This window comes from Balaenoptera borealis, assembly GCF_965194805.1.
Source record: "Balaenoptera borealis genome assembly, chromosome: 2".
NCBI classification, from domain to species: domain Eukaryota; kingdom Metazoa; phylum Chordata; class Mammalia; order Artiodactyla; family Balaenopteridae; genus Balaenoptera; species Balaenoptera borealis.
The window spans coordinates 168,472,012-168,494,917 of NC_138867.1; the positions used below are offsets into that span (position 1 = coordinate 168,472,012).

At 49.8% G+C, this 22,906-nt stretch overlaps 2 protein-coding genes across 5 annotated transcripts; one reads left to right on the top strand and one right to left on the bottom strand.

Annotated features, from left to right (window-relative positions):
* The first annotated feature begins 7 nt into the window (after positions 1-7).
* On the top strand, positions 8-18,495 carry ARF1 (ARF GTPase 1). 4 transcript variants are annotated; one of them, XM_082379574.1, is made up of 5 exons: positions 8-139; positions 16,418-16,602; positions 16,678-16,788; positions 16,898-17,022; positions 17,177-18,495. In XM_082379574.1, the coding sequence occupies exons 2-5, from the start codon at positions 16,455-16,457 to the stop codon at positions 17,336-17,338; spliced, it is 546 nt and encodes a 181-aa protein (XP_082235700.1). In that variant the 5' UTR covers positions 8-139; positions 16,418-16,454; the 3' UTR covers positions 17,339-18,495. The 4 variants fall into 4 exon arrangements, with proteins under 4 accessions (XP_082235700.1, XP_082235701.1, XP_082235702.1 ...); XM_082379575.1 differs by having other exon boundaries at positions 98-233; XM_082379576.1 differs by lacking the exon at positions 8-139 and adding an exon at positions 281-301.
* Positions 18,496-19,802: 1,307 nt separating this feature from the next.
* Positions 19,803-22,077, bottom strand: LOC309623007 (multiple myeloma tumor-associated protein 2 homolog). Its single transcript, XM_082379570.1, has 8 exons — positions 21,883-22,077; positions 21,642-21,792; positions 21,447-21,492; positions 21,276-21,355; positions 20,985-21,057; positions 20,716-20,801; positions 20,084-20,209; positions 19,803-20,001 (listed from the first exon to the last, which is right to left on the bottom strand). The coding sequence occupies exons 1-8, from the start codon at positions 21,974-21,976 to the stop codon at positions 19,944-19,946; spliced, it is 714 nt and encodes a 237-aa protein (XP_082235696.1). The 5' UTR covers positions 21,977-22,077; the 3' UTR covers positions 19,803-19,943.
* Between the last annotated feature and the right edge of the window lie 829 nt (positions 22,078-22,906).

Here is a 22,906-nt window from a genome sequence, read left to right on the forward strand (position 1 = left end):
GGACTGCGGGCGGGACCGCCCCGTTCCCCAGCGTCCCCCGCGGCAGCAGGCACTGACGTGGCCGCCGTCAGAGCCGCCATCTTGTGGGAGCGAAACCAACGCCTGCCTCCGAGCAGCAGCTGCGCCGCGGCCGCCGAGGGTGAGGCTGGGCCCGGGCCGAGGCGGGGGCGGGGGCTGAGTTGAGGCCCGGCGTGAGGCTGGGCCGGGGCGGTGAGAGCCGAGACAGGTCCAAGGTGAGGCCGGGCCGGGCGAGGGTTGAGGTGAGGCCGGGCCGTGGGTCGAGGCGGGGAGCCGAAGTGAGGTGGGTAGAGGCGGGGAGCCGAGGCCCGGCAGGGGCCAGGGTCGAATAGAGGCCGGGGGCTGAGGAGAGGCTGGGCCGGTCTGGGGGTTGAGGCCGGGCCTGGGACCGAGGCGGGGCGGGGCAGGGTGGGTGCTGTGTGCTGGGCCAGGGGTCTAGGCTGGGATGGGTGTCGAGTAGGGGCCGAGCTGGGTCGGGAGCCAAGTCGTGGCCGGGGAGGGGGTCGGTCGCGCAACCCTCTCCCCAAGCCCCCCAGAGCCGCCGGGGCGGGCGTCCGGAAGTCCGGCCCGCAACGCGGGCTCTCCAGGAAGTCTCGCTTCCTGCTCCGCCTGCGAGGCCTCCTGCCTCGGGGTCGCGAGGACCAGGAAACTGAGGCCCGCAGCCCGGGACGCGGCCAAGGTCACACGATGGCCAGGGTTTGAGCCCAGTTCCTGTCTGTTCCGAGCACGGAGCCGGCGAGGCGGGGCGGGGTTCGGCGTCCGGGTTCCTGGGCGGGTGCTGTGGAGCTGGGGTCTGAGTGGGAGTGCCTGCGGCCCAAGGAAGCCCCCGATGGACGCGCTGGCGGCACTGTAGGGCCCCTTTATCCAAGCTGGCTGCAACCCCAAGATTGCTTCCTGGGTGCCTTTGGCATGGATTGGAACACACTTCCGAGCTGGTGAATCTTTAACCTACCTTTGGAACGACCTGTCCAGGGTTGAGGCGGCCTCCCTAGCAGAACGTCCTAAAGCTTTCTTATTGCCCAGTCCAAGTGGTTACGGGAGGTAAAACGGTAGCTTTGTTAATAAGGCTTGGCAATTAATTATAAAGTCCTTAAAATACTAGCTAATCAACTGAGCACTTCTGAGCTCCTCAAAACACCAAGTTGCTGTTTTAAATGAATCAAGCAAAAATGCACAAGAAATCATTGGCAGGAGACAGGCAATTCAGACGATTTGGGGTGGCCCCGGAAGTCACTGTTGAGAGCTGTGTAGTTGATGTAGTTGTAGCTGATGTAGTTGGTGTTGGAGTAGTCAGCTCTGGTTCTTGTTTCAGAACTAGTGGTCAGCGTTTTTTTCTGCTGGCTGTTTGCATGGTTGCTCCTGCATTGCTGGCAGTGTGTGTGTGTCTGAAGGAGTGTGAGATGCCATGGCGCATGCTGTGTGTGGCGTCCTTGGAGTTTTCAGAAGCTGTCAAGAGTAGCCAAAACTGGAAGAACTTTGAATGCATGGTGTTGTTAGCTGGGTCCAAAATTATGAGGAATTGAGTGTGTATGTGTTTACCACAAATCTGGCCACTTTGTTAGAGTGTGCCATAAAGGTTTTCTCTAGTTAACTGGTAGAACGTAGTGTGCCTCTTCACTGGGCGTGTCCTGTTGAAACAAATCCTTGTCACTTGGGCATTAGAAACCTGCTGTTTCCCGTGAGGGTTAACTTCAGATACAGGTATTCAAAATTGCTACTTCAGAAAGATTTACAATAGTTGGTTTGGATAATAGCTGACTCACATGCTGTCTGCTCATTGTAAGAAAGTTAGTAGAAAGCAAACACTGGTTCTCTGCTTCTCACAGTTCTGGTTTTTAAATCATGTGGTTTAGCTATTTGCTTTGCCTCTTGCACAATGTGAAAAGGGCGTTCAAACCTGCTAAGCCACCTCTACCAAAGATCAGACGGGGTTGAAACTACAGGAAGGTACACCTGGACTTTTCTGTTTACTTTAGTAGAATTCAGTATGGACCATCAGCCACTGAGGTGATCTCCAGGGTCGAATGGCTGTAGGAATAAATCTAACATAGGGGAAGAACCTTTGTGCAAGTTCATAAATAGTATATTAACGTGGTTTGAGAGAGTTAAATCAGTTTCCTTCAGATTCTTCAAATTCAGTGTTGCCTTGAGGTATATGAATTTAAATCTGCTCTTTATCACAGTTCAGGCTCACCAAGCATTTCTGCAGCCTTCCTGAGGGTTGTGATCACTTACTGAGCTGGTGTTCAGAGCCAGCTAGCCTGTGCTTGCCATAGCATTTATGACTGGTCTCTGTACCCATTGTCCCATAGATATTCTCCCCTTTGACCTTCCAACCTTTGTAGGATTAGGAGAATGAAGGAAATAAAATGTACATCTGTCAGAGGTGGTTGGGAAAGAAACATGAAAAATTCCTTTCAGTTGGGATCTTAACATTAAATAAGAACTTACCTCTTTTGTGGTCTGTCTGCTCATCATTGGTGTGGATGGTGTTAGAGATGTCCTCCCAGCACCATCTGAAGTGGTCTTTTGGAAACGTTTTTGACCTAATAGTGGGTTGGGTGTAACACTTCCTACTGGCAGGTAAAGGAGGGCTTGGGAATGTGTGAGTGTGAAAGAATGGGGGTGGGGTTAATTTCAGAGTGTGAGCCAGGGTGAGGGGGTTACTTCATCCTTAGGTTCTTATCCTCTTGTGATTGTTATAAAGTCTTTAAAATATAGCATCTGTTATAGCTATACAGCTCTATCACTATTCTGGAAGGTAGTTCAACATTCTCAGATGGATCAGATGGCCTGATTAGCTAGAAAAAATGTGGCAGAATTTAACACAAAAACATCAAAGCTCCTTATTCCTAGGAGAATCTGTTAGGCCCTCACCCAGTTCTTTCACCCAAGCTTCCTTATATGAGTGGGAGGAAATGGTGAAGCTATCTGTTGCAGGGACTAACCTCCATATTCCTAACAAACCCATGTTTCCTGGGTTTTGCGTACATTGGAGACAAGAGCTTGGCAGCCTGGCATCGGCACATAGAAAGGGAAGAGTGAGACTTATCACTCACTGAACAAGAAGAGACAGAAAAAAGCATACAAGACAGGCAGATTTTACACACATAGCAATCGGGAGCGATTCTCTTTAGGAGGCAAACATTTTTACACACCTGAGGCTACAGGGGTGACTGTTAGTATACAGCATAAATTAACAGAAGCCCCAGTTATGATCCATGCACATTTTCAGAAGTTAGAGATGTACAGTATATTTTAGAAACATTAATTAATGTTTAATCAGAATTTAGTAAGTTTTGCTCCTCAGAGGGATGCTAGCAAGCTAGAAGAGTTTGTCTCCAAAGAGCAAGTCATATGTAAAATAGCCAGCATCTTTTAGTTTGTATTGTACATCAAATTATTTTTGCAGTGATGTATGTGGGAGCTAAACAGAAAGCTTAATAGTACTAGGTCTCTGAGGTCCTGGAAATTTTTAACGTGAAGTTTTTAAGTATCCTATCAGTCTGACTTAGGGACAAATGGCCAAGAAAACAATTTCAAGATTCTGTCTAGACTCATATGTGGAGAGTAGGAATGAAGGCAAAGTTAGATGTGCCAGTGTTTTGATCACAGGTTTCAGAATAAAGGATGTCTTTAAAAATTGCTGTTAAGAGTGTGTTTTCCTGTGAAGTATTCTATTATCTGTAGATGAGCGTGCAGTTCCTAGCTGATTGAATCTATTAATTTATATTTAAAATACTGTATCTTTTGTCAATTTTGGTGATGTAACTTTGCTTAAAATAATTATAGCTTTTAGCATTTCTCTTTTGTCAAAGTGATAGGAGATCTTGCAGATTCCTGGGGAGATCACTGAAAATATATTTTTAGTCACTAGTTGCAGGTATCTGAGAGCAGGTTTAGGAAGCAGATTGTGTACACACCTCTCCTGTGGTATTGAACTTTGCTGAGATGGACGTGTTTGCCCTGAGTAGTTAACTGTGTCGCTACAGCCCAGATTTCCTCCTCACTGGAATGTCAAAGGAATGTTCAGATTCCACCACACTCATGTATACTTCTAAACCAGTGTGAAATTCATCATTGAGTTGATAGGGTTTTTTTTTTCCTGACAAACTAATTTTTCAGAAAAGCATATGTGTATGATTAATCTTTCTACTTTTTCATACTTAAGGCCCTGATAAATGTTCTTTTATGATTCTTTTCTCCTTCTTGACAGTGAATCTCTTGGGTGCCCAGGGAGGTGGCCAGTAGAGAAAGACAGGTGGAGATAGAGAGATGGGTGGAGGAAGGTGGGTGAGCTCTGGGCAGAGGAGGCCTCACTGGCAGAGTATAAGGCTGGGTGGAGACGCAGGGCCATGGCAGTGAATGGAATGGAAAAGCAGGCCAACAGGACACAGTAAAAGGAGTGGGCACTGAGTTAGACCTATCAGGAGGATAGGGGAGGAGGTGCCATTTGAGTAGAGGTATAAGGGAGTGGGGGTCCTGTGGGTCTTTGGGAGAAACAAGAAGCTTCTCCCAGGCAGGGGAACAGTAAGTGCAAAGGCCCTTAGGTGGGAGTGCACTTAGTGGTTTTGGAGACCTGCCAGGAGCACAGGAGGGGAGAGAAGCCTGCTGGTGTGTACCAGTGGTCCTTGGAGGGGTAGCCCCACAGAAAGGGTATTTTGGGAACTTGTGGGAGGATTTTGGGCTCTCTCAATGGTGGGAGGCAATACTGATATTTAGTACGTTTAGCAGCAAGAATGCATTCTGCATGACTTTCATGTAGGTGAAAAATCTGTTTATATCTTAAACCTAATTCTGTTTATGTACAGAGTCAACGTGTGTGTGTGTGTGTGTGTGTGTGTGTGTGTGTGTGTGTGTGTGTGTGTTTGGTTTTAGTAGATGTTCTGAATTTTCCAGGAAAGAAACTACCTTGTAAATTAAGGGTGATTGTATTTTGTTCTTTACAGAACTTTACCAAGAGTTGTTCTCTGTTTCTGGGGTGGGGGTGGGGGGACATTTCATGGACACAGCAGGCCCTCAGTATCTGAGATGCTGGTGTATTTGTGGCAGTCTTCATTTGGTGGTTCTCTGACTACCTCCCTTGAACTTATAGTGTAGTCATGACCAATACTGAAGGTCATGTTTTATATTATATGACACCATCTTTCATTTCCCTGTTACATTTTAGTTGGGGCAACATGGGTTTTTTGCAGTCTGGTGTGTATGTTGGTTGTATTGTCTGCTAGCTTCCTTTCTGGATTGCAGGGGTGCTGCGAAATGCCATGGGGGTGTCGGCTCTGATCTTCTTAAGGAACCTGACTTAGTCTGACCTTTCCTAACAGGCCCCTCCTGCTGGCATTGAGAACACCTTGCGGAGTGGAAGCTACAGGCTTTGGGAATGCCAGAGGAGAGATGAGGTGGCCGGGACCAGGTGGATAGTGATGGGGAAGCACCTTTCAAAGGGAGAGGTGATGGGACTTGCCAGTAAAGTAAACAGATTTGGGGATGAGAGGGACAGAGAGAGGAATTGTGAGTGTCTCCGGGGTTTGGGTCTGAAGAACTGGGAGGAAGTTGCAGAGGGTTAAAGTGGGAAAGAGTGGGTCCTTTATATTTGAGGATTAGATTTTGATGGGAGACCCATGTGTTAAGGGGGTAGTAGGAGAGAAGTCTGGAGGTGAGAGGAAGCTTCACCTGGGGTCCCATGTAGGGGACTGCGTTCCTCTGGGAGTGAGTGGCTGGATAGGGGCAGTACTAGGGAGTGAAAGTGCAAGACACTGAGTGCGATGGGACTGCTGGTCACCTGAGGGGGGTGACGGGGACTGCTGGGAGGTTTTAGGCAGAGGATGGCAGGAGCAGGTATATGAATGAAATTCCCCTGAGTCCAGGGCTGCCCAGGGTTTGAAATGTGAGCAGAGGTGAGAAGAGGCCTATTGAGAGGTTGCTGTGGCTGTTCAGGCCAAACACGAGAAGTTCCCACAAGGACATTGGCCTCCCAGGCAAGACCAGCTGCTTGGAGAGTGAGGCAGAGGTTACCCTGAGTGCTCTGAGCTGGTGCACCTCTGGGTGCTCCTAACAAGGGTCTCAGGAGGGCAGATCTGGCAGGGGGCTTGCTTCAGAGGTAGGGGGTTCTAACAGAGGCTCTCAACCACTGCTGCACTTTGCTATTCTTTGTCCTCTGGGAAGCCCATCACTCAGAAAAAGAGGTGGGGCTGTAGTTTTTTTTTACATTTTGTTTTCAAAATGAAAGTTCTCTGCAGGCAAAAATCAAGTTTTGGAGATTGGTTTAATCATTTTAATCACAAAGTCCCCTTGTGCTGAAAAAGCCTCAGGGGGCCACCTGCCACTCTGAGAAGTTTGAGGAGGAAGAACTGGGCACTCTGACAGCTCATGGTTGGTTGCAGTTCCCTTTTTCTTCAAGGGTGTGGAAAGGGGTCTGAGCAACACTGGCTTCTCCAGAGCCCCACCCTCGTGCCAGGAGAGGGTCCTATGTCTGCACCATGGGTGCAGGTGGCCTCCTTGAGAAGGCACCAGAACAGAAACCATAGGGGCTTTAGCATGTTTGTGGTGATCATATAATTAAAGAAGTAGAGTGACAAAAACAAATTAATGTGATATACTTCACAACAGAAATCAGAATCCTGAATTGCCTTCTCTTCCTTGTTCTCACTACTGGAACTGAAACGTAGGACTGTGTTATTTGACAGGTGTGCCTGCCCTTTCTGTCAGGATCACGGGGACTGAGACTTCAGCAGCTGGAGCTGTGTGAGTGTGTGTGTGTGTGTCCATGCTCATGTTGAAGCTTTTAGCTGCACTGAGAGGACTATAGTGTAACTGTGGATCAGTCTTTGACATTGCTTGGCCCAGAGTCTCTAAGAACTAATTTACCATTGAGGTGAGGTTGGAAGGATGAGCACAGTCGCTGTTCCACTTCTGTTTCACCATCTGTCAATTGGATTCATTGAGTACTGTTGAGCTTATGTGTGCCCAGGGCTGTGCTCATCACACAACTACTCCTTACATGAGTGTGGTGACTGTTAGCCCCACAGTGTGTTGAGGGTATGCTGAGAACAATAAAAAGGAAAGGACTCTTCCCGGTGGAAGGTGGCATCTGAACTTGGCTTCAGAGGTTGAGTGAAGGGCTTGGTGGGCATGGCATACAAAATCAGTATGGAGACGGGACAGGGAGCACAGCCAAGGTCAGAATGTGGGCCTGAGTGACTTGCTGAGGAGTTCCAAACCAATGGTTCTCTGTTTGCCACTGGGATGGGTTGAAATACAATTCTAATTGATTTCCAAAGGACCACCGATGTGCAGAATTAGTAAGGAGTTGGTGGTACGACACTTTTCAGGGTATCTGGGTGGTTTAGAGTTGCCTGTAGTTTCTCTAATCCTGCTTTGCATTTTAGTCATAAATTGCTTTGTTTCCTCCATTTTCAGTTTAATTTGTTGTACATTTTAATGTTCTGAGGTTGATGCAAATTTGTTTTTGGTTTTGTTTTTTCAGTCTTTTAATTTCTTTTTCCAGTAACAATTTCTTTAGACTTAAGTGTGTTTAGAGTCAGATGGAGGGTGTATATGCCCTGACTTCTGGAGTAGAAGTGCTCATTAGGGTCCATGGCACTGGCCCCACCCACCACAGTGGGGGGCCCAGGCGCCCACCACCAGGTCTGCAGGACCAGGAAGCCATTCCATCACTGTTGCCCCATCCCATGGGCTAGCATACTCAGATGGTCCTGCATAGCTACAGGGGGCCAGGAATGTAGGTTTACTCTGGAAGGCCTCGAGCCCAGGGACAAATCTGGGAGAAGAAAATACCAAGGAGCAGCCAGCGTCTGCCACCAGGACGAATGCACAGAACTGTGAGAGATGCTCCTGATGTAGCATCCGAGTGAGGCCTCAACTTGTGGGTATCATCCACTCTTTGTTTCACTCCAGTTGGAGGCCACGTGACATTTGTGTTCAGAGGTCCTACATGGATATTGTTTTCATTTGGGGTAGACCCTCTGGTTATTTGCTCCCATCTGTAGATTTCACGTCAGTGTAAGTATCTTTGGTAATGGGCTTTGAGAACAGTTATGTTAAAAAATAGTAAGTAAAACTTTAAGACTATGAATAAGGGAGAATTGCAAAACATAAATAAATCTATTCATCAGTTAAATGCTTTGGATTTTGTAGTTATTGGTTAAGTAGGATTAATTGCAGTTACACTGTTTCCACGCTTGCCTTGTGGTTGGTATGCTTGTTCCATTAGACAATGGACAGTGACTCTTGGATATTCATGTTAGTATAGACCAAGAGCTACGTTCATGAATGAAACTCATTTCTTGTTGTCATTTTAAGGATTTCACCTTGAATCTTAAGCTGGCCAAGAGGGACCTAAATTGAATTTCACTGGTTGCTCCTCCTAAGAATCAGACCTGACCGGAAACCCCTTCCTTCAGCTTTGGGAGGCAACTTGCAGGGCATCTGGAGACCAGGGTTAGTGTACTAGCCTCTGGATTTCTGGCACTCATCCTCCTCTGGGGCGGGGGGGGGGGGGCGGGTGTTGGGAACGGGACTGCTGCATAGAGGCCAGGTCTAGTGCCTAACTGATTCCTGCAAAACATCCTAAAAGTTTTGTTGTGAAAAACAAAAAACAGTCTCTCATTGGACTTCATCTTTAGAAGCAGACCTGAACTATACAGTTCTAGAATGTTTTTGCATGTTCTTTCATTTATTCTTTGTATTGAAAGTTGGGAATCAGGGTAGATGAAATGGGTGGAGGTGGTCAAAAGGTACAAACTTCCGGTCATAAGATAAATAAATCCTGTAATATGAGGTACAGTATGGTGACTGTAGTTTACCGTACTGTATTTATATTTGAAAGTTGCTAGAGAGGAAATCTTAAAAGTTCTCATCACAAGGAAAAAAAGGGTGACTGTGTGAGGTGATGGGAGTTAACTAGACTTTTTGTGGTGATCATTTCACAATATATTCACATACCAAGTCATTATTTTGTACACCTGAAAATAATACAGTATGTCAGTTATATCTGAATAAAACTGAAAGGAAAAAAAAAGTTCAGTCAACTTAATTACATCCTTTGAGTGTCTCAGGCTGAATATTCTTCCTTCTGAGCGTGTTGTTGATTCTTATCTTCATCACAATTGTGTTAGGCCTGTGAGGTGTATCTGCCTATCACTAGTATTGGCACGTTCAGTATTCTTCTTATGATAATTTTTATGAAAAAGTGACAACATGTAACGCTCTACTCAATTGCAGAAAAATGTTAGAGCTACAGAAATGGAATGTTGGACTAATAGAGTAATGACTTAAGGCTTTATTTAGCTGATGGGGTGGAGCTACAAGTTGATGTACAAAAAGCAGTTTGTAGCAGATTATATTATGTGATCATATTGCCTATGAAAGTAGAGGACCCCCACCCCTTAAAATTAAATCCTACATGTCAGGGATGAATTAGGCTTTTGAGTGGTTGATAATCTAAGCACATATTTGACTGCTTGAAGAATGAATGAAACCCTTAAAGAAAATGTTTTATAATGTATATCAATTCCTCAGGAAGATCTTCACTTTGTTAATTTCTCTCAAATTAGATATTAAAACTGACATTATGAACTGTTGAGCTGTACATTTTACTATATGTAATTTACACCTAATAAACTTCAGTTTTTTTAAAAAGAGCAAAAAGAAAAAAGTTCTGATGTCACCTAGCTGTTCATTTGAATAGGGGATTCATCCATGTGATCTCTCATTTACAGAGGGACCAGAACAGCCCATCACATCTGAAGCACAGAATAGAATCCAAACCCTTGTTTTTTGCCTCCCTGGGTCACATTTTTGTTTCCCAAGACATGCTCTAGGTTAGTGGTTTATTCTTCCTACTGATTCCCAACAGTTTGGGTCATCTTGATATGGATACAGAGATTTTGTTAAGTAAACCAGCTCTAACAGTTTCAGAAAATGTGACAAACTTTCCTTCTGCAGAAGTAAGCTGCACAGCTCTGTAGGGGAGGGCTGTCCCTTGCTTATCCTGAATCCTCTGAGGCTTGTTAGGAGATGCAGCAGGCACAGGTAGAGGTCGTGGGTACATATATTTCTCTTCAGCAGCTAAACCAGTCACTCTGGATTCATTTACTGGAGTGGAACGGGTGTAAACTCACGCTACGTTTTTTCCTCCCTGCACTGGCTTTCCCAGGGAGGCCTTTGGTTGGCCTTGGCCTGTAGCCTAGTAGGTCTTTGCATGCAGGAGTGTAGGCAGCCAGTTGTGTCTTGTTCTTTGCTATAATGTTGAACTGCCACCCTATCATTGTTTCTGGTCCTAACCAGAAAAAGGAAAAAACCATTCTTAAGGGGCTGTGTCCGCTCAGAGCTTTCTGTCTCAGGAAAGAGACCTGCTGTTGTTGCATCTTCTTATGAGCCAACTCGAAGATGCAAACTCAGGTAGGTGCAGGGAAGTGCTCTTTTAAGAAAATCAGCGTCTTCACTGCTTACAAATACTCACGATCATTACCATGAACCTGAAAAACAGGTTTTGACCTTAGTGCTAGGGATCCTGGTGGAGGAAAGGGTGAAATAGGCCTAGGCTGGGCATCCTACAAGTTAGAACCTGTGTGGAGAGGCCACTCTTGTGGTCACTGTTGAACCTTTCCATTGTGATACTGTGTTAGGTCAGGAGCTGCCAGGGTCCCTGGACCAGGTGCAGGGCGGGTATAGATAGATGCTTGTATAGTGGGAGAGACCAAGTGCTGTGTGTAGCGTCTTAAATCCTAGAGTTTGTGCTCATTCCCATCCAGGTTCAGCCACCAAATATATGGCCCACTTCCCCTTTAGGGCTTCAGGACTTGAGTAAGTTAAAAAACTGTGTGTGGAAGGCAGGGACCACACTGATGATCAGGGCTCAGCAGACTGCACGGCCAAGGCAGGCCAGGGGTGAGTGGGCAGACACGCTGGGGTGGGGAGGGGAGGGTGGTGAAAAGGGCGTGACAGGAGGAGGAGGCTCTTGGACTGCCATGGCTGTGACTGACTGCATTTTGAGGCTGACATGCGGGTGTGGGCCTGCTGCTGGGCCCAGTTTACCTGGAATGTTCCATCAGTCCCATGTGGGAGTTGGGAGAGTACACATAACCTTTTCACCCCTTAGTGCCCAGGCTTTTGTGTCAATTTGTAGGAACGTAACACTAAAACAGGTATAAACAGCAGTCTTCCATCCTGCCTCCCAGGGATAGCCCCTTTCATGCCTCACTGTACTAAATAGTGTGCTAATACTGTTTCTCAGTGTGTCAGCTTTGGACGGTGAGGGTTGGCCCTTGAGACCACAAGTTCTGGCCTCAGCTTTCCAATACCCAGCAATGACAGTCAAAGTATCGTGACTGAGTAAATATTGCTCACTGCTGAGTCAAGTGGTGACTGGCTTATGGTTTCCCTCAGGAAATCTTAAATGATTTCTTTGCATTTTCATCCTTGGGTTTTTTTCTGTGTACCTGTCATTAGTTTTTCCCAATTCCCCTAGAATTGCCAAACCCCACGTTTAAACCACATAGGTAACTGTTCCTCTTTTCCTGGAATTCTCCTCCTTCCTGCTGCAGCCCGGGCTGGCTGCTGTTCAGGCCTGTCTCTGTGTCTCCCTCCATCACCTTTGGGGCTCCCCCTGCCTGTGGCAACCTGGAGAAGAAGGCATGTGTGAAGCCTTGCATTTCTGAGCTCTGTTCTGCCCTTTGGCTGATACAGAATTACAGACTGAAAGTGCTGGTTATGTCTCTCTTTTGGGGGAACAGTTTGAGGTTCACCACTTAATTGAGGGAAAGGCGTGGAGATTTCCAATACCTACATAGCCTCCTCACTATATCCCCCACTAGAGTGGTGCATTTGTTACAGTTGATGAACCTACATTGATATATCATCATCCAGAGCCCATAGTTTACCTTAGGGTTCACTCTTGATATTGTGTGTTCTGTAGGTTTGGAGAAATGCATCATGACACGTATCTACCATCGCAGTTTCACACAGAATAGTTTCACTGTCCTAAAAATCCTTTGTGCTCCACCTAGTCATCCCTCCCTTCCACCTAACCCCTCACAACCACTGAAAGGATCTTTTTACTGTCTCCACAGTTTTGCCTTTTCCAGAATGTCACATAGTTGCAATCATAGGTGTGTAGTATTCTTAGATTGGCTTCTTTCACTTAGTAATGCACATGCATGCTCCTCCATGTCTTTTCATGTCTTGATAGTGCCTTTCTTTTTAGTGTTGAATAATATTATACTGTTTGGATGTACCAAGGCTTATCCATTCACCTACTGAAAGACATCATGGTTGCTTCCAAATTGTGGCAAAATTTGGAATGAATAAAACTTTTTGGAATGAATAAAACTTCTGTAAACATCAGTGTGCAGGTGTCTGTGTGGATGTTAGTTTTCAGCTCCTTTGGGAGCATGATTGCTGAATTATATGTTCAGAGTATGTTTTGTAAGAAACCTCCAAACTGCCGAATAGCTGTACCATTTTGCATTCCCTCAGGTAATGAAGGAGAGTTCCTGTTGCTCCACATTCTTGCCATTGCCAGCGTGTGTTCTGGATTTTGGCTTTTGGTCATTCTAATAGGTGTGCAGTAATAGCTCATTGTTTTAAGTTGCATTTCTCTGAGGACATATGATGAGCATCTTTTCATTGCTTACTTGCCTTCTGTAAATCTTTAATGAGGTTTTCATTAAGATCTTTGGCCCATTTTTTAAATTTTAAAATTAAATTTAAATTTGTTATTGTTGAGTTATAAGTGGTCTTTGTATATTTTGGATGACAATCCTTTATCAGATGTATCTCTTGCAGATATAGGTCTCCCAGTCTGGTTTTGTCTTTCACAGAGCAGAAGTTTGTCATTTTAATGAAGTTCAGTTTATCAGATATTTCTTTCATGGGATCATGTCTTTGGTGTTGTGTCTAAAAAGTCATCACCATACGCAAGGTAGATGTTGGTCTTTTAAATTGCTCCTCGTTTCCCCCTGCCTTTTTTTTTTTTTTTTTAATATTTATTTATTTGGCTGCGTTGGGTCTTAGTTGCTGCACGCAGGACCCAGTTCCCTGATCAGGGATCGAACCCGGGCCCCCTGCATTGGAAGCTCAGGGCTCTAGCCACTGGACCACCAGGGAAGTCCCAGTTTCCTCTTTTTTAAATCTTGTGTGTGTGTGTGTGTGGATTTTTTTCACTTTGGTTGTGAGGTTTGCTGTTCTCTGTGTCCTAATGCCCTGTTCTTGTTTTGTGGGCACCAGGTCCCCACCATGTTGATGCCAAGGCTGTGTGTGGGTTGGGGATTTTGTTTGTTTTTTATTGTTTTTTTCTTTTTTTTTTTCTTTTTTTTAAATTTATCTATTTATTTTTGACTGCGTTGGGTCTTCGTTGCTGCACGCGGGCTTTCTCTAGTTGCGGCGAGTGGGGGCTACTCTTTATTGTGGTGCACAGGCTTCTCACTGGGGTGGCTTCTTGTTGCGGAGCACAGACTCTAGGCACACGGGCTTCAGTAGTTGTGGCATGTAGGCTCAGTAGTTGTGGTTCGCAGGCTCTAGAGTGCAGGCTCAGTAGTTGTGGTGCATAGCCTTAGCTCCTCCACGGCATGTGGGATCTTCCCGGCCCAGGGCTTGAACCCGTGTCCCCTGCAATGGCAGGTGGATTCTTAACCACTGCGCCACCAGGGAAGCCCTGTTTTTTTCTTTTTAAATGTCTTCTGTCTTCTCTCCAAATTCTTTGTTTCAGTCACTTGCATTGGGGGCTTCTTAAAGGGAGATAGGGGCATGGCTGTTTGAGGGCCTCCAGGTGCAAGAATCCATAGGTCCTTGCTTTGAGGCCTCTGGGTTACATGTGAGGGTCTGCAGGGCAGTGTGCCTCCCTGTTGATTTTGCCGTATCCGTCTGTTTCCAGTACAGCGCACCCCATGCCCTCCTCTGCCTGGATAGCAGAGTCAGGGCCCCTGGTTCAGTTGCTCCAAAAAGGTCCCTTGGCTCTCCTGCGGAGCTGAGGATGAGTACTCGGTCAGGGTCAGACCTCACCAAAATTTGCTGTCTTCTGTCACCTCTTTCCACCTCCCCCCACGTTTCTCTTTTGAGTCAGTCATCACTTATTTCTTTATTGGTAACGATTTCAGGAGTAAGCTGAGATAAATGTGTGTGTTCAGTTTATTCTGTCTTCCATAATTTATCATCGTTTATATTTAGGAAAAATGGCTGCAGAAAAGGAAATATAGTAAAGATATTTTTAAATTTTGATTTTATAACTAGGTAATATTATTCAAAACCAAAAAGAATTAAAAAGTGTTGAAAGTGCACTGAAGCCTGCTGGAAGGGCCTCCACTGGACACCTCTAGGACCACTGGAGCATCTAAGTCACAGTGGGGTGGTGATTCTGACCTACTGAGTAAACTAGGAATGTACAAGTTCACACTATATCAGTATATGGAGAAGTGGTTCCTTGCAGTAGAATGCTAACTAACTAATAGCTGGAAGGAATGACTCAATAGAAAATCACCATTTGACAGTCCTCATGGCAATAATTCAGCCAGGAAATGTCAGAGTGCTAAAACTAGAAGGTGGAAGTTGGATGAGGAGCAGGACATGGACTTAGTCACTCAATACTCACTGATGACTAAGGCAGAAAGTAACTTGCAGTGGAGGCCTGGCGACTCCACCTGAGCCTGTCATCAGAGGTGATAAGGAATGGTGGGGATCTGGGGCACCGCCCCCCAGGTGGGGTGCAGTGGGGCGTGCCTGTGGCAGGCCCATATCTGTGTCCTTCATGGGTCTGGCCTCTGACCGCAGCAGTGTCCATCCAAAGTCCAAAGACTGGGGAGCTCATTGTTACTTCTAGGGGGGTCAGGTATGCAGGGCAAGGCTCCTTCCAAGCCTTGACAGTGGCTTCCACCAACACCCTCTCAGAGGTCAGGTGCAAGCAGCTCCTGCCTGCTTGGAACAAGTTCTCTGTGGTTCATTTGGTTTTCTGTCAACACTCACACAGAATTCTTCCCAGTTGAAGGCTGCCCAGCTCGCCACAGCTTGGCTTCACCTTAAGTGCCAAAAGTCCAGATTTCTGGCTTCCCTGGTGGCGCAGTGGTTAAGAATCCGCCTGCCAATGCAGGGGACATGGGTTCGAGCCCTGGTCCAGGAAGATCCCACATGCCACGGAGCAGCTAAGCCTGTGTGCCACAACTACTGAAGCCCACGTGCCTAGAGCCCGTGCTCTGCAACAAGAGAAGCCACCGCAGTGAGAAGCCCGCACACAGCCACAAAGACCCACCTCAGCCATTAATTAATTAATTTTTTTTTTTTTAAAGTCCAGATTCCTAAGCATTTGAGAAAGTGACCGTTTTTCTCCTAAGGCCTTGTTTGGAAATAAAACAGTTGAAGGAGGAGAGTACTGAGCATGGAGAGGCCAGGCCTGGGCAGCTCTGGTGCCTTGGGCGCCTTTTGGGACAGGAGATCCCGTCCTCCGTGAGCCTCACTCTCCCACAGCTGCGGTCACATGTCCCTTCCTACAGGTCTGAGTGTCTGGGCCTGGTCTCTGACCTTGGGTCCAGCCAGCTCAGTGGTATCCTAGTGCTCTGCGCTGCTGAGTGAGGAGAGCCTGGCAGGAGCCCAAACACAGCACGTGTGTTCTCATACAAGCATGTTGCTGCACCACACAGGCCTTCTCCTCTCTGGGACAGCACTGACCACAGCTCTTGGGAAAGTGTCCCCTGACAGGCTCCCCAGGGTCATTGCTGTGGGCTCACCCTTAGACTGAATGCTCTGGTGTGCTGCCCTAGAGCCCAGGTGTTCTCACTCCACCGGTCCTGCCTGCAGGGTGTGCTAAGCTCTCAGCGTGTTGGGAAAGGTTGGCTTTTGGTCTCTGCCATGGGCCCTCCTAGCTTCTCGTGTGTTAGTTGCCTTAACATTGGACTGTTTTTCATTGAGACTTGGAGCAGTTGGGAGACATGGTAGGGCCTTGGAGTGGTTATTTCTGGCCCCTTGAAAAGCTCTGTATTAGATTATGGAGAATCTAGCATTCATTTGAAAGCCACACCTCTCCACGCATGTTGGACATTGCACCCCACAGTGGCAGGTTGTAGGACTTGGAGGTAAGTTACCCTGAGGCCTTGGGCATCACTTCCTGAGATAATGGCAGCAGCTGCTTCAAAATCCGGTCAGCCCTGTTCTAAGATTCCCATTCTCTCCCTTCTAAGGGTGATTTCAGGGCTCAAGAGGCAGGCAGGCAGGACTCTTTTTTCTTTTGGATAGGAACCAGAATTTCATCAGCTTATGCCTTGTGAGTTTTCAGGAGAGATAGGATGTCCATCTGTCTGTCTGTGGGTGAGTCTGTCTGTCTCTGAGCTGCTCCTGCTTTGCTGGCCCTGGGCAGCACAGAAAGAGACACAAGGACTCCTTGTATCTGCAGGTTTCTCTGGCCAGTGTTGCTCCCACCAGTCTACAGCATGGGGAATATCTTTGCAAACCTCTTCAAGGGCCTTTTTGGCAAAAAAGAAATGCGCATTCTCATGGTGGGCCTAGATGCTGCGGGAAAGACCACCATCCTGTACAAACTGAAGCTGGGTGAAATCGTGACCACCATTCCCACTATAGGTGAGGAGGCTGGGCCTCGGGAGGCTAGGGGGTAGTGGTAGCCCTGGGGAGAGCCTCACACTGGGTCTCCTCCAGGCTTCAACGTGGAAACCGTGGAATACAAGAACATCAGCTTCACTGTGTGGGACGTGGGCGGCCAGGACAAGATCCGGCCTCTGTGGCGCCACTACTTCCAGAACACACAAGGTGAGGGTGGGCCACCCCATTACAACCCCTCAGGAGGGGGGCTGTGGCCTTTGGGAGAGGTTGGGGGTGTCCCGGGTGCCTGCACTAATGCTTACTGTTCCCTATGCAGGTCTCATCTTCGTGGTCGACAGCAATGACAGAGAGCGTGTGAATGAGGCCCGAGAGGAGCTTATGAGGATGCTGGCAGAAGACGAGCTCAGGGACGCCGTTCTGCTCGTGTTTGCTAACAAACAGGTACGCATGACTGAGCCACCCTGTGTGCTGGTGGTGGGTGCATGTTAGGCAGCCAGCCTCTCAGCGATGGAGGTCTGACGGGGGTCACAGGTCAGGTGGAGAGGGTTCCATGCAGTCCCCTTGACCCACGCCCGCTTTGCTACCCTCCCCCCAGGACCTCCCCAATGCCATGAATGCAGCTGAGATCACGGACAAGCTGGGTCTGCACTCTCTGCGCCACAGGAACTGGTACATTCAGGCCACCTGTGCCACCAGCGGGGACGGGCTCTATGAGGGACTGGACTGGCTGTCCAATCAGCTCCGGAACCAGAAGTGAGCTGTACTCTCTCCTCCCCTCACACTCCCTCCTTCTACCCTCGCTTTACTCTCATGTGGCAAACGTGCCCCTGTGGTGTGAGTGCCAGAAGCTGTCTCCATGGTCGGTCACAGTGTGCTTCACCATGCTGTAAATGTGCAGACGCAGCCTGCAACTGGGTTTTTATTTAATGTAAATAGTTTTTGTTTCCAATGAGGCAGTTTCTGGTACTCCTATGCAATATTACTCAGCTTTTTTTATTGTAAAAAGAGAATCAACCCACTGTTTAGTACTGAGAAGGGATTTTAGGCACACGGGTCATCCAGGCATCGCTGTGTCAGAAAAGCCCGATGTTCCTCTTCTGGGCTTTACATCTGTGTTGAGATCCGTTTTGGTGGTTGGTTTTTAACCCAAACTCAGTGCATTTTTTAAAATAGTTACAAATACAAGATAAGGAGAACACTTGAACACACAGAAGGGAGAAATGTGCCTAGTGTAGGTTCTGCAGTAATGGCCTGAGTCCAGTCCACCAGTGGTCTGTTTCCCGTTGGGAACGTGAAACGGGGCAGAACCAGCTATGATCCATTCTGCATGGTCACAATAGGGTCCCTGTGATTTGCTCTGTCTTGGGTCATCCCACACCCCATAGCGTTTGTGCTTGTATCTGTGCTTACGTGGCTGCCCAGGAGATGGGCTGGAGGCTGCAGCCACCGCTCTCAGACCCCTTGGAGGAACCCCAGCCTTTTCTTGGGTCAGCATGGGCACTTTGGTTGGAACGCTCTGGTTTGAGCGGGAGCCCTGCAGTCCCCTTGCTTGCCTGCTCCGGGCTCTCTGGGGTCTCACCAGCAGGAGCGCGGGTGGTCATCCTTGAGCCCCAGCCCCTCGGAGCCCCTGTCTACGTGTGCTTTCACTCCCTCAGCCTGCAAGGGTCAGATTTGCCATCGAAAAATGATAACCTCTACTTTTTTCTTTTGTATTTTGATAAACACTGAAGAAGCTGGAGCTGTTAAACTTTATCTTGGGGAAAACCTCAGAACTGGTTTATTTGGTGTCGTGGAACCTCTTACTGCTTTCAATACACAATTAGTAATCAACTGTTTTGTATACTTGTTTTCAGTTTTCATTTCGACAAACAAGCACTGTAATTACAGCTATTAGAATAAAATCTCTTAACTATTTCATGGCTCTCCCATTTTTGGGTGCCCCTGACTGACAGTCTGCCTCTTGGAAGCTGGGCAGGGACAGCTGCTTCCTCCTCACTTAGGGAGGGCAGCATTGCTCTGACTTGCCCCGTTCCCTCTCTCTGCCCATCCCTCCCTTGCCACCCCACCCTTGTCTCCCTGCCCCCCCCCCTCCCCCACTGCTTCACTTTCCCATGGGTGGGTGTGGGTATGTCCCAGTGCCCTTGTGGTGACCACCTCATTGGTCTCATGCTGGCAGTCCAGCCCCCTGGTCCCAGTCTTGGCAATGCTTGGTTGTGAAAGGGACAGCAGGGTCACCACATGGAGTATCCCCAAAAGGCTAGGGCCAGGTGGTATGTGGAGGAAACCCGCCACCCTTCCCAACATCCACCCTCTGTGGTACCCCCCAAGCCAGCCAGCTTATCCTCTGGAGGGGCGGGAACCCCTGGCCAAGCTCCACGTCACTGCCACAGTGATTTACCTATGCCTGGCTGGGTGCTTTGTGCACCTGTGCCAGACCCCGTCCCACTTTTGCAGGGGTTGTCCCTCTGACTTGGAGCCCTTCTTGGCACCCTTGTTCCCCTCACTGGGTGCAGGCATTTGGCAGGCGAAGGTCCAGTTGTCCTTTCCCCCAGGAGGCAGGCTGCCCCACCATAAATAATGATCTGCTCTAACAGGTTGAAAACCAGTGCTGAGTGCTCTGAAGACAGAATTGCCTTTAGCTCTCATTTCTTTGAAAATCAGAAGCAAAACAAGAACCTCAATAATGAATCCAGTCTGGGTTTTGTCTTTATTCCAATGTGGTTGTAAGATGTTAAGTTTTCAGTTTTTCTGTGGAGGGCCAGGTTGTATGTATGCCTCCCAGCCTTGGAGATGGGGGGCCGGCTGGAGGGAGCCAGTGCTGTTGGAGCACGCAAAGGGGGAGGGGGTGAGACAGTGGTTAAGAGGTCCCTTGGTGGCCTGGGGAGACAAGGGTGGCTCCAGGTACAAGTCCAAGTCCAGCTCCCCATGATCTAAATGCCCAGGCTGCCCCTTCTAGCATGCTCACCTACCTGCAGCTGAGCACCCTTTGGCCCCTCTGCTCTCCCTGCTGGCCATACATTACCCAGGACTCTTGGTACACCTGAAGTTGATGCAGGGGACCAGGCCAACATGGGACCCCAGGATGCTCACCTCCAAAAGGACAGTGCCCCTCCAAATGGGCTTGCAGGTAGTCTTGCTGGAACTCAAGAGATTTACCACATTTTCACACATCACTTTCTATTGTGACACATGACAACAACCTTCCCTTTAGTATGAGACACTTTCCACGTAAAATAAGTTTATTTAAGTACAAAGAATGAGTCAACACAAAGAAGAATAGAAGTAGCCATACTTGGCCACAACTAAGCCTCTTTGGGGACCTGGGGTGACCCCCACAGGCCAGCCCTCCAGATCCCTGGGCCTCAGTCGCTGTCATGCCTGTGCTTCCTCTTGCAGCAAGTCGAGGAGTCTGAGTCATGCCTAAGGGAGACCAGGGGACACCTGGCGTGAGGGCCCCTGCCTGCCCAGCATTCTGTCTCCATCCCCAGGCAGCTGTACCTACTGGATGGGAGCAGGGGGCTGTGAGGAATCCGGTCCCCTCCCGTACTCCTTTTCTTTCCTCCTCTTCTCTTTCTTGTGCCTCTTCTTCTTTTTCTTCTCTTTCCTGCTCTTCTTGTGGCTTTCAGGGCTGCAAAGGGTGATACGGAGTGCCAGGAGCCTCTGGGGTTTTGGGGGTCTAGCCGGGGGTGGGGCCACCACAGTAGCCACTGACCGTGTGTAGCCATTTCAACCTCAAATCACTCAAGGAAACTCCTCAGTACCATGTGTGGCCAGTGGCTACCATGGTGGGCATCACAGACACATTCCAACCACGGCAGAAAGGTCTGCAGGGCAGCACCTGACAATCTCATGGCTCCTTCCAGCCCTCCCATTGGGATGCCCCTGCACTTTTGGGGCCGGGTGGTGACCCCCTCCTGTGCTCCCCAGACCCTCACACAAGTGGCCCATCTCTGAGCATCCTCCTCCAGGGCCCCTGACCCTGCTGGGGGTCGGTAGGCAGTCATGAGACTGCCCCAGGGCTCAGGATCTCCAGAGGCTCCTCAAAAGAAAAAAGGGGCTGGAGCTGGGGAGTTCACTGACTGGAGAAGCAGCCAACATGCTGAGAAAACAGTTCTGTGCCCTGGGAGGCCTTACCCCGGCTCCACCTTCTCCTCTGACCGAGGCTTCTTTTTGGCCGAGGCCGGGGAGGTCCCTGTCCGACTGCTCTCCACGCGGTGGTGCTGCCGAGAAAAGCCACTCGGGGTGTGCGGGGCACCCCGGCATACCGACCGGCGAGAACCAGCCAGAAGCTGGGAGGGTATCCCCAAGGAGAGACGGCCTGTCCCCATGGCCCTCAACAGGAAGAGACACTCAGACCGCCCCCCACCCCACCATGGGATCCCAGGATGTTTGGGGGTAGTTACCGTGAACACTGAAAGCCCCAGCTTAGCAGCCTCTTTGTCTTCCCGGGACAGCGCCACTCGCCCTGCAGAGCCACTACGGGGACGTGGGTGAGATCCCCCCATGGTGAGACACCCCCCCCACACACACACACACCCACGGCGAGGACCGCCCCCCATCCCCAGGCCTCCCTAGAAAAGTGGTGCGCCCAGACGACCCGTGCTAGCGTCCACCTGGGCGGCTGACAGTGCGGAGCCCCGAGGAGCCACGCCCTCGCGATTTCTGGGGCCCCCAAGGACCCTCCGGCCCCTCACCTGGAGCTCCCCAGGCCCAGGAGCCGGTCCACTCCCTTCTCGGGGTCACCTCCTTCCCGCTTACAGACTTCGACAAAGTCCTGTTGGGGGGGTAATGCAAGTGCTCACCACAGCGCGGGGTCAGCCCCCTCCCAATCCCGCCCCCGCACTCCAGGAGGGCCCACCTCTCACCTCCTTGCTCAGGCCGGTGGGCTGCTTCCTTACGTTCTTGTAGCCTCTGCGGGGGGCCGCGCGTGAGCTTCAGGGAGCTGCGGGCCTCGCCTCGGCCCCTGCCCCTGCCGCGCCCCCACCCGGAGGTAAACCAACACCCTCCCCGCCCCCGCCCCCGCCCCCCCACCCCGGCCCAAGCTCTCAAGGCGCACTCACAGCGCTGCCATGAGCGCCTCCTGCTCCGCCTGCCTCACAGCCGCCAGCTCCTGCTCCCGGCTCAGACCCGCGCTGTGCGCCCGGCCCTTGGCGTACCAGGTGAGGTCACGGCCCTTCTGCCAGCGGCCCACCGGGGCCATCAGCGAGTTGCCTGCGGGGAACGGAACGCCGAGTGCTCGGCACGGCCCGCGGGTCGGCGCACCCCCAGCCCGCGAGCCCCCGGTCCCTGCGCCCCGCTCACCCAGGTAGTTCTCCCTCTGCTTATCAGTCTTCACATCCTCCCAGCTGAACTGGTCCTGCCCGCCGCGCACGCCGCCCCGGCTGGAGCCGAACATGGTAGCAGGCAGCCCTCTACCTCCGGACTTCCCGGTACCCAGGCCCCACAGGTCCCCGCTCCCACTCACGCGTCGCACGCTGTGACGTCACGCCTGCGCCAAACCCGTGCGCTTGCGCTCTGTTCCCCCTCACCTCCCGAAGGTGTCCCGCCCTGGCGCGCCTGTGCCTCAGTGCCGGCCCCGAGCGCCTGCGCACTGCCGCGGCCCCAGCGGTGGCACTGGCAAAGGTGCGGAGGCTGGACCCGGGCACCCCAATGACAGGACAGCCGTTATTAGAAGTCACGTTATGTGGGTGACGCCCCAGAGTCACTGTTCCCATTGTGTGCCGTGTTCCCTTGGCTGTGCCGGCAGAGGGGCAGGCACTGGAGAGACGTCTGCAAACCCGCACTAAGTTTCCCGGCTATAGCTGCTTGAGGTTTCTATCAGGTAGCAGGCTGCCCCAGAGACAGGGAGCCGCCAAGGTCAGGTCGCGCCTGCACCGCTCGTTCTCCGCCCTCGGGGGTACCGGCTGTGTCCAGTTCCCAAGGAAGCATTCAAGCACACCTCATCGCGTTCGTTCCCCTGACAGCGCAGAGAACGCCTCAGTCACCCACAAAGTGTTGGCAGACGCTTCTCATTCGGCACCGTTTCGGTCATTGCTGCTGTCAGGTGATGGCTCAGTATCCGAAGTAAATTGAGCTAGTCGTAGTGCAAGCGCGTTCCGTTTATCACCACAGCGAACCAGACTAGATTCAGTGATAACGGTGCTAGTGAGTGGAGGGGTGCCACTCTATTAGCCAACCCCTGCTGAATTGAACCCGTAGGGTGAACAAACGTTCTCTGAGGAATTTACAACAAGGCGTCAAGAGTGTTATTCTGCATGCCCTTTGTATTAGTCCTTTCACAAGACACTGCCCTCCTGCAGGTTACTCAGTGAGTTCACCTGATGGG